Source organism: Euleptes europaea, chromosome 1 (genome assembly GCF_029931775.1).
Source record: "Euleptes europaea isolate rEulEur1 chromosome 1, rEulEur1.hap1, whole genome shotgun sequence".
NCBI classification, from domain to species: Eukaryota; Metazoa; Chordata; class Lepidosauria; order Squamata; family Sphaerodactylidae; genus Euleptes; species Euleptes europaea.
Genome location: NC_079312.1, coordinates 13681113 through 13691820, shown reverse-complemented (window position 1 = coordinate 13691820; position 10708 = coordinate 13681113). Strand labels below are relative to the sequence as shown.

The 10708-nt window shown below is 44.6% G+C and overlaps 1 protein-coding gene across 1 annotated transcript in view; it reads left to right on the top strand.

The window, feature by feature from the left end:
* The first annotated feature begins 5700 nt into the window (after positions 1-5700).
* The window catches only part of LOC130493464 (zinc finger protein 396-like), a 166491-nt gene continuing 161483 nt past the window's right edge, over positions 5701-10708 (top strand). The window contains exon 1 of the mRNA XM_056867221.1: positions 5701-5885. Within this exon, the coding sequence (XP_056723199.1) occupies positions 5701-5885 (185 nt within the window). The remainder of the gene's footprint in view (positions 5886-10708) is intronic.

Below are 10708 nucleotides of genomic sequence, written 5' to 3'. Positions count from 1 at the left end.
CCCAAAAACTGCAGCCGTTCTTTGCGGGACTTCTTCCCAACATCATCATGTGGCTGTAGGGTTGCCAACCTCCAGGTGGCGGCTGGAGATCAGTTCCCCTGGAGAAAATGGCAGCTTTGGCAATTGGACTCGATGGCATTGAAGTCCCTCCCCTCTGCAAGCCTCACCATCCTCAGGCTCCACCCCCAAAATCTCCAGGTATTTCCCAACCCGGAGCTGGCAATCCTATGCGGCTGTTCCTCTTCCTGGTCGTCGTCATCCCCCGCCGCTCCACTGTGAGTTTCCCCACACCTGCTTTGGTTCAATATTTCCAGCAAGATAAAGCAGGTTTGGTGAAGTTGTGAGCAGGAAGGTTTTCCACACGTCCCTGACCACATCTGGTACCATTCCCCCTCGAACTGAACTGCCCAGCGGGCTTTTCCGTCAGCTATTTTTTATTTTATCAGTAATAGATAAATTGCTATATTGTTCCAGGACTATAACGATATCCCTATTACTGATTTAAAAATTGCCAAGAAACCCATTGGCAGGAATGAGGGATTGTCCTGGCAGTTAGAGCAATTCCTCGGTGGAACAGGCTTCCTCGGGAGGTGGTGGGCTCTCCTTCTTTGGAGGTTTTTAGGCAGCGGCTAGATGGCCATCTGTCAGCAGTGCTGATTCTGTGAACTTAGGCAGATCATGAGAGGGAGGGCAGGAAGGGTTGTGTCAGTGCTTGGCAGTCGGGGGCCCTTCTTACATGCCCAGGGTAATGCCTATCGCCACTTTGTGGTCAGGAAGCAATTTTCCTCCAGGGATCCTGGAGGTTTTTTTATCTTTGCCATCTTCTGGGCATGGAGTAGGGGTCACTGTGTGTGTGTGTGTGGGGGGGGAGATAGTTGTGAATTTCCTGCATTGTGCAGGGGGTTGGACTAGATGACCCTGGTGGTCCCTTCCAACACTATGATGCTATGAACAGAAAGAGGAACTTCCCAGTGCAGAAGCAGCCACGGTCCCTTTCAATATTGCCTTAGAAACCTTTTCAGAAGGAAGAGGTCTGCTGTTGCCTCCCTGAGTACTATTCCCACAGTTTAAATTTGAGGTGCAAATCTGAACCATACTGAGGCAGCAAGCCTGTGAGAGTTAAAAATTGAAAATTATTATTTAAAAGCTCCAAAATCAGAGAACCTCTGGAGAGATATTTTTAGAAGTTAAAGACAGACAGAAAAGAATTCAAGAAGAGATAGCTATACAATACTGTTTGTTCATCTCAAGGCTGGCCAGGGATGTAATAACAGACAGAGGCGCCAGGGTGGCTGGGATGTTAAGGGAGGAAAAGATTAATTGTAGCTAGATAGAAATACCAGGTGCACTAACAATAACTTTAAACAAGCATTATCTAGACCAATTAAAATATTGCTCTATTTCTGTAAACCTATGATTTTTCCTTATGTTGTAACCCAATGAAATGTCTGTAAAAGTTGTAAACCAATCATTAGTATAATGTATAGGTGACGTATTTTAGAGAATGCATAATGAGCTAACCAAAGATTATAAAAGGTCTTGCATGCCTTTGTTCGGGGCCGAGCTTTCTTTTTTATCACTTACAAGAGCGAAAGCTGGGACTAGCAATTGCTAAATAAACCTTGTTTTTCCTAAGAAAAGTGGTCTGAGGTCTTTGTGTCTTGAACTCTAAAATCCAGCTCCTGAGTTCTGCCATAACAATACTAAGAGGCGTGACCTGTAGAAAGGGAGAAGGCAGATCTGGTCTTTTGCTGGTCTGTTTACCCTCTTCTTTCTGCAAATAGCCCAGTTGTAATGAATTGTGCAGGAACAATGGAAGAGCATCATCCACTTCATTTCGTAAGCAAATGCAAGGTACAGAATACACCTTTCCCCCAGGATCCAGTTACTGGGACGTACAATGTTTAGGAGGTAGAAACACACAGCTCTGGATTGAAGGAGATCGGAGGAAAAAATACAATGAGTTCAGCACTGCCTCTTGGCGAGGCTAGGCAGTTGTGTTTCTTGGTATGGAGAGTCCTCTTTTCCTGCAGCTCTGGCTCATGCCCTCCTCTCTCTTTAGAATACAGTGGTCCTGGGGTGTGTGGCCCCCCCCAAAACCCATCGGCCCACCAGGGCTCTTCCCAGTGGCCTCAATGTCCAATCTGCCCCTGCCCTGTTCCTCTTGTTATATTCCAGGGTTTTCTGTTGCAACTTCCCCACTACTTTTACTTTGACCGCAATCCTGTGCACATAGTCGAAATGCTATGAAGGCTTTGGGGGCTTTTTTGGCCATTGAGTGACAGCCAACTTATGGCGACCCCATAGGGGCCATAAGAGCCAGCAGAGTGTAGTGGTTATTTAAAAAAAAACATTTTATTACATTTTAACGAGCATAACAAACACTACATTCATCCCATTCATATACAAATTGGGCTTCTTCCAGGGTTGATGTATAACAATTCTTAAAGTCACAATATACTGCCATCTTATTATTTCTAAAATTTACATTTAACATTATGATATCTATGCCATTTCTACTTAAACTATGGTTTCTTCAGTATTATTTAATTTCTTAAGGCCATTTCCACTTTTACTTTCTTATCAAAATCATTACAACTACTCTCTACATTCTAGTGTCTTCTATTATAGCTTCAAATTTGCATATTCAGAGTGTCGTGGTTAAAGTGTCAGATTAGGCCAGTGATGGCGAACCTTTTAGAGACCGAGTGCCCAAACTGCAACCCAAAACCCACTTATTCATCGTAAAGTGCCAACACGGCAATTTAACCTGAATACTGAGGTTTTAGTTTAGAAAAAAACAACTCATACGTTATGCTCCCAAGCATAAAATGATCCAAACAAAGTAAGGAAAGCAATCCCAAGTGCTTTCATTGATTTAAAATTATTTGGCAGAATTCCACACTTTAAGGATTTCATTTTCAGAACTGTACTATCCTTTGTCATCCATAAAATTAAATCATGGCAATGACTGACAAACACCATTTTCCCCATCTGCATTCTCAAAACTCTGCAGGGGGGCTTATTGTTGAGTTGTGCATCTGAGTGGCAAGTCCAAGGCAAAACCTCCCATTCACAAATGGACAACCCCCCCCATGCAGTTTTGAGAATCTGGATGGGGGAAATGTGCATCTGAGTGGCAAGTCCAAGGCAAAACCTCCCATACACAAATGGACAACAACCCCCCCATTCAGTTTTGAGATGGGGGAAATGTGCATCTGAGTGGCAAGTCCAAGCGAAAGAGCCGCCCGCCGCAAGCCTCCCGCAAGCCTCCCGCCGCCCCGCTCCGCCTCAGCAGCAGCGCCGCCGCTCCACCCAGGCGCCGCTCTGGACCCGCCGCGGCTGCTCATGCTCGGCCCCAAGGGCTGCCCTGCCGGCTGCCCCGCTACGCCCGCCGAGTCGCCCCCGCCCCTCAACAAAGTTGGCTGCGGCGTGGTGGAAACATGCGCCAAGGCCGCGAGGAGGGGCGGAGGAGGGGGACAGGCAGCCAAGGGGGCGGAGGAGGGGGCGGGGGCAACTCGGCGGGCGTAGCGGTGCGGCCGGCAGGGCAGCCCTCGGGGCTGAGCATGAGCGGGCGGCGGGGGGTCTGGAGCGATGCCTGGGTGGGGCGGCGGTGCTGCTGCTGCTGCTAAGGCGGAGCGGGGCAACGGAGGCAGATGGTGTCAAGGCCGCAAGGAGGGGCCGGGGGGCCGGGGGGGGGCGGCAGCTCCACACGTGCCCATAGAAAGGGCTCGGCGTGCCGCTTGTGGCACGTGTGCCATAGGTTCGCCAACACGGGATTAGGCTCTGGGAAACCCAGGTTCGAATCCCCACTCGGCCATGGAAGTGTTCTGGGCGTCCTTGGGCCAGTCACACACACATTCAGCCTAACCCACCACATAGTCCACAAAAAAACATTTTCCACCCTCACCTGCCTGTGAGGGTTGCCAACTTTTCAACCAGCCCCAACAGCAGCAGCATCTACAAGGGAAGTTTTTCACAGTGTGGAAGGAGCAAGATACCTCCGAAGATACAGCAGCAAAGATAGGCTGAAAAGTGATAATCCTAACAATCTCTCTCTCTCTCTCTTATACAACAGTTGTATAAATTTGTTTGATTTACAACATTATATAGAAAAGACTTTGGCATAAGAAAATTTATTATAGCCAACACCTTATTTTGGGCAACATAACAAGAAGCTCTTTAATAGTAGTAAGTATGAGAAAGAAAATATAAGCCATACAGCTGTGTTTTTTTGAATAACATATTCTAGCACAGCTAAGTAATTATTGTGGGTTGTAACTTCCAGGTAGCGGCTGGAGATCTCCTGGGATTACAAGTGATCTCCAGATGACAGAGATCAGTACCCCTGGAGAAAAATGTCGTTTTGGAAGGTGGACTCTGGCATTATACCACACGGACATCCCTTCCCAAACCCCACTGTCCTCAGGCTCCACCCCCAAAATCTCTAGGTATTTCCCAACCTGGAGGTGGCAACCCTACCCAGGCCTCAAAAATTGAGGTGTTGTTAAGGAGACAGGCAGGCCTAGATTCTTATAGCCCTGTTGTTTTGAGGATGGAGGTGCAACAATTGATTAAATTAAAGGGCTCCCCATTATTCCCCCCCTTTTGTGTGTGTGTGTGTGCCCTTATTGAATTCAAGGCTGAGGAAAGCAGCTGATTGGCAGCTGAAGAAGACCCTGAATGGTTGAAATAGGGAATTTGTCCTATAATTTGAAGATTGCCACTTGGCTACAAATTTGAAATTGCCACCTGTGAGACCTTATACCTAAAAGACTGTGGCAAGAAGAAAAGACTACCGGTACCTTATTGCCAGAAACCCTTGCCACTGGGACTACCTTCACATCTCCAAGACGCAAGTCAAAGTGAGATTTTGCACAATTTGTGAATGTTAATTGATATATTGTGATTGTACAAATTCATATATGAATCTTAATATAATGTGGATATTTGTAAAACATATCTAGCTAAAAATATTGCAGTATAAAATTTTGCATATTTTCTGCTATTTCATGGTTTACTAACTACTTATATAGCAGGCTAACTTTGTATTTGTTCAACCTCCAGGAGGGGCCTGGAGTTCTCCCAGAATTACAACTGATCTCCAGACTATGGAAGTCAATTCCCATAGAGAAAATGGCTGTTTAGGACGGTGAAGTCTATGGTCCCTCTGATCTCTCTCCCTTCCCCTTCCCAAAGCCCACCCTCTATCCCCTCCCCCAAACCCCACCCTCTTCAGGAATTTCCCAAACTGGAGCAACACTGAAACCACAATCTGAAGGTTTATTGACCAGTTTTCACACTCTGTGGGGAGGGAAGACAAGGTGTTGGCTGTCAAAGGAATCCAAACTGCATGCTGTTCTTTTTTAATTTAATTGAGGTCCCCCCCTTCCCCTTTGCCCTGTGTTTTTGCCTTGGCTCAGGGAGGCCGTCCCCTTGCAAATCAGAAATGCCCCCAGGGGATGGCTTTGGACTGGCAGCTTTTGACAATCACAGCTCTTTTGTCACCAAGTAAAACTCTTCAACAGGGGTCATCCCTCCACTTGAAGGGTTTTAAGAGCAGCCCCAGAGGCGGAGGTTGGGCCTTTTCTTGCATTTGGAGGAAGAGCAGAAGCTGGAGAGCAAAGATTTTCTGCCTGGAATCCGTCTGATCGTCACTTGCTCTTTAGTTCTGGATTTCAGAGGCAAAAGAGGAAGGTTATGGAGCAGAACTCTGCCGGCCCAAAAGGAAGAGCGGAAGAAGCGATTTGGATTGAGGATGTGGCGGAACAGCCCAGAGGGAGAATAGGGCAAGAGGGAAGAGAGGAACCGGCCAAAGGGCTGCACCAGCGCTGGGAAGCCCAATGGCAGGATTTCTTGAGGAGTCTGGAGTCTCCTCACACAGGGTCGGAGAAGGAGCCCAGCCCCTGGGAGGATGCCAAGGCCTTCTTGGCCTCCTTCGAGCAAGTGGCCAAAGCCTGCCAATGGCCCAGGGAAGAGTGGGCGGCCCGGCTCCTGCCAGCACTCAGCGGAGAAGCCCAGCAGGCCTTTGGCAGCTGGAGGCCAGAGATAGGGAGGATTATGGGAAAGTGAGGGCAGCCATCTTGTGATGGGAAACCAACCGCATGGAAACCCTGGCCAGCACTTCCGGCGGTTCCACTTCCAGAAGGTGGAAGACCCAAGACGGATCTACAGCCAGCTGCAGGAGCTTTGCCACCGGTGGCTGAGGCCGGAGAGTCACTCGAAGGAGCAGATCCTGGAGTTGCTGATCCTGGAGCAGTTCCTGGCCATCCTGCCGCTGGAGCTGCAGAGCTGGATCAGGGCCAGCCCTGGTAGACGATTTCCTGCTGAGCCAGCAAAGGGGGCTGAGACCAGGAAATGGCAGGTGAGGTTGCAGTCTTTAATTGGCAGAAATTCTAACAGCATGCAGACTGTAGAATGAGTTGTTGCCATCATGAGCAGTTGTTCAGTTAAAGTAGGGTTGCCAGGTCCCTGTTCGCCACCGGCGGGAGGTTTTGGGTTTGGAGCCCTAGGGGGTGGATTTGTAGAGGGGAGGGACTTCAATGCCATAGAGTCCAATTGCCAAAGCGGCCATTTTCTCCAGAACTGATCTCTATCTGCTGGAGATAGAGTTGTAATAGCAGGAGATCTCCAGCTAGTGCCTGGAGGTAGAGCAAGCCAAAATTAACACCTCTGCACTAATACCAACGGTAAGGAAGATAGTGCAGGAATATTTAGGCAACAGTAAATACAAATCCAACTGATGAAACATCAAGGTGTATTCAGTGCATACAAAAGTGAAAAGGGACTAACAACATATACAAATATTTACAAAAAACTTTTCTAATAGTCCACAAAGGTACACTGATCCAAGGAAAATTCTGTGTGCTGGTTATATGAACTCAGCAAACATATAGAACTCAGCAAACATGTAGAAAATAGTGGTAGGTAGGAAGACGATTGTTTCTTTCTTCATCAGTTCCGTTCCTATATCAAAAATTATTAATTAAAAATATATCTAGATATAATATCTATAATGTATATAAAGGATTACACTATTAAAAGTCAATATACTTACAATTGATTTCATTCAACATGCACATTAATGTATCCAATTAATTTCACTTCTTCCCATTCAGGATAGATTCTCCAACTATATCACTATTAATAACTGTATTCCATAATGAATTTCATATTTCAAAGATATAGTTGCACAGACATCTTTGCAAAGTTGACCGTTCCCAACGGGATTCAATGACTATACAATAGGCTGCTGGTTACACACACTTAAATGAGTTGCAGGTGACGCATGTTACAGTTTCTTAAAGTGACAGTGTCAAATAAAGCACGATAAATCATTTTCAACATTTAAACCATGGGGTTCTAGAGAATGAAATAAGTTAATAAAGTAAGCCTCCTTTTGTCTCAAGAGCCGTTCGTTGTTCCTTTTGTCAAACAATTTACCCTTGAGACGCCAAACTACAAAAAAACGAAGTTCGTTCTCATTATGCCGAGCTTTGAGAAAGGGATTAAGAAACTATAACATGCGTCACCTGCAACTCATTTAAGTGTGTGTAACCAGCAGCTGATTGTAGTCATTGTATCCCGTTGGGAATGGTCAACTTTGCAAAGATGTCTGTGCAACTATATCTTTGAAATATGAAATTCATTATGGAATACCTTTGTTTACCACAGTACCTGGAGGTTGGCAACCCTAGGCCCTCGTAACAAATGAGTTCGACACCCCTGCCATAGAGTCTTCCCTATGAAGCTGTTTTCTCCAGGGGAGTCTGGAGATCAGTTGTAATCCGGTGAGAACTCCAGGCCCCACCTGGAGGTTGGTAACCCTTAGACTTGTGTTTAATGTTACTTTAGTAAACGAACACTGTGGCTCTGCTCAGCAAGACTGGTCTTTCTTGTTTCAGGGGGTCCACCTGGGTGGCCAGGGTATAGAGACCCTCTTAGATCCTGTTGAGGTGCAGAGACACAAAGAAGCTGAACAGGCAGAGATCAGTTTGCCAGGTAAAGATCCACTGCCCAGTTCAATCCTTGTGGGTTTTTTGTGTTTGAGGGACGGTTCAGGTGTAAAGGCCAAGGCCGTTTTGCAGGTGTGCAGATATGCAGGGTATGAATAATGACCATTTCTGAAACACAGGTTGTTGTTTTTTCACCAGGTACTTAAAAAAACATAGATGACTGGGGAAGGCCATGGCAAACCACCCCGTAAACATAGTCTGCCTAGTAAACGTCGGGATGTGACCACCCCATGGGTCAGGAATGACCCGGTGCTTTACCTATTTACTAGAAAAAAGTTTGTCCTCTCTTTAGTAGCTTGACTTTTCTACAAACTTTACCCTCCTCAAGTGGATCCGTTTTGAATGTTCTCTGTTTGCATTTAAAGAGATTTAGATCTGCATTTAAATACATGATCTTTCAGTTCTGGAAAGCATCCTGTGTAAAGTGCCTTCAAGTCGCAGCAAACGTACTGCAACCCCTGGTGGGGTTTTCAAGGCAAGAGATGTTCAGAGGTGGTTTGCCTTTGCCTGGCTCTGCATACCAACCCCGGGTTTCCTTGGTGGTCTCCCATCCAAGGACAAACCAGGAGGGTTGCCAACTCCAGGTTGGAAAATACCTGGAGATTTGGGGAGTGGAGCCTGAGGAGGGCAGAGTTTGGGGAGGGGAGGGACTTCAATGGGGTATAACGCCATAAAGTCCACATTCCAAAGCAGCCATTTTCTCCAGGTGAACTGATCTCTGTTGCCTGGAGATCAGTTATAGTCCCAGGAGATCTCCAGCCACCACCTGGAGGTTGCTGGAATTACTGAGATATAACAGACAACATTCAAGTGTGAAAAAGTGTATCAAAGTGTATCAAGTGTACAAATTAACATATAATAAACACAAAATATAATACAAAACTCTTTCAAAGTCCAAGGTACAAAATGCTAGTTTAAGATCCAAGCATCAAGGAATTCTTCATATAGAAGTTGCTAGGAATACGATCGTTTCTGTATTCTTCATCAGTTCCATTTAGTTCAAGTTTCTCTTATATGCATATAAGGTTATCCAGTTTAAATACAGTCTCTTTCTCAAACTGATAGGAGATCAAGCTGTGTATGGTCTTTCAAAGCGTGGCCCTGTGCAGTATCCCAGTGGGAACAGTTGAAATGTTGAATTTGTCTGTACAATCAATACTGTTGCTGAATGTTGACCATAAAATTTTTGCGACCATTCTGATAGAAAGATTGAAGAGATGTCTTTCTAAAATTACACACACAGATCAATCTGGTTTTATGCCCAAAAGACAGATGAAAGATCACGTTAGAGTGGTACTTGCTGCAATTTACCGCATTAAGACTACCAAAACCAAAGAAGCACTGCTCTTTCTGGATGCCAAAAAGGCATTTGATAATATTTCCTGGAATTTTTTACACAAGACTCTGCAGCAAATACAATGTGACATGCAATTTCTATTGAGAGCTATTTACTCGGAACAAAGTTCGAGATTGCTGATCAATGGTCTATTAATGGACAGTTTTAAAACGGAAAAAGGAATGAGATAAGGCTGCCCCCTTTCTCCACTACTGTTTAACATAGCCATGGCAGTATTGGCTAACAAGACAAAATTCTAATATCGAAGGACTGAAATATGAAGATCAACAATATAAGGTTAGAAGCTATGAAGATGACGTGGTCTTAATCTGTCAGAATCTGAACACATCTCTAAAGATTAAAAAGCAGATAGATCAGTTCAGCTACTAATCAGGATATAAACTGAACAGTAAGAAAACAAATATGATCCTGTATAATGTACCTCAAGAAGAGAAACTTGCAATTCAAGAGATATTACAGTGCACCATCGCTAAAACGTGTGTTAAATATCTGGGATTAAAAATACCAACAGGGAATGATTCACTCTTTGACTTAAATTACAAAGATTGAAAAAAATTTGGAAAGGTGGAATAGACTCCAGATTGCTTGGCTGGGCAGAATTGCAACCATTATGATAAATGTTCTCCCCAAACTGAACTTTTTATGACCTTACCAATCAGTATTAAAACAATAACTCTTAAACAATGGCAACCAATGATTAACAAGTTTGTCTGGAAAGAAAAATAAAATAAAAAAAGGAGAGGTTTGGCGTTACTGAACTTAACATGGCTTCCATCATTTACTATGGGCAAAAGATTTCAGGAAGGACTTCAAAACACGATTTGAAGAGAACATTATGATCCAGCTTATTAAAATGTGGAATCCTATGAAAGGACTACTAAGCCCTTCCCCCCGGGCCCCAATGTCACCGACAGAAGCCTATTTGGATTTTGCGGGAAGGACAAAGAACGACTTCATGGTTTATAATGACTTACTCAGAAGAGACGGACAAATAAAAACATTGCAGGTACTACATAAAGAAAACTTCAAGATTTCCTGGTTTGCCTACCACCAAGTGATCCATGGATTAAAAACAGACTATTTGAAAACGGAGTCAGAGAAAGTTAACAGACTTCGAACAACTGATTACTAAATCAAAAGGCCATCTGTTGTCAAAGATATATTAACTGCTTTTGCTTCAAGAAACGGCGGATAAACAATGCAGACATGTATGATTAAGAGGATGCAGAATTTTGGTGAAATGATTCCAATGCAAAACTGGGAACAAATGTGGTCAAAGGACATTAAGTTTACATCATCACAGGAAATGAAAGTAAACGGATATAAGATATTTTAT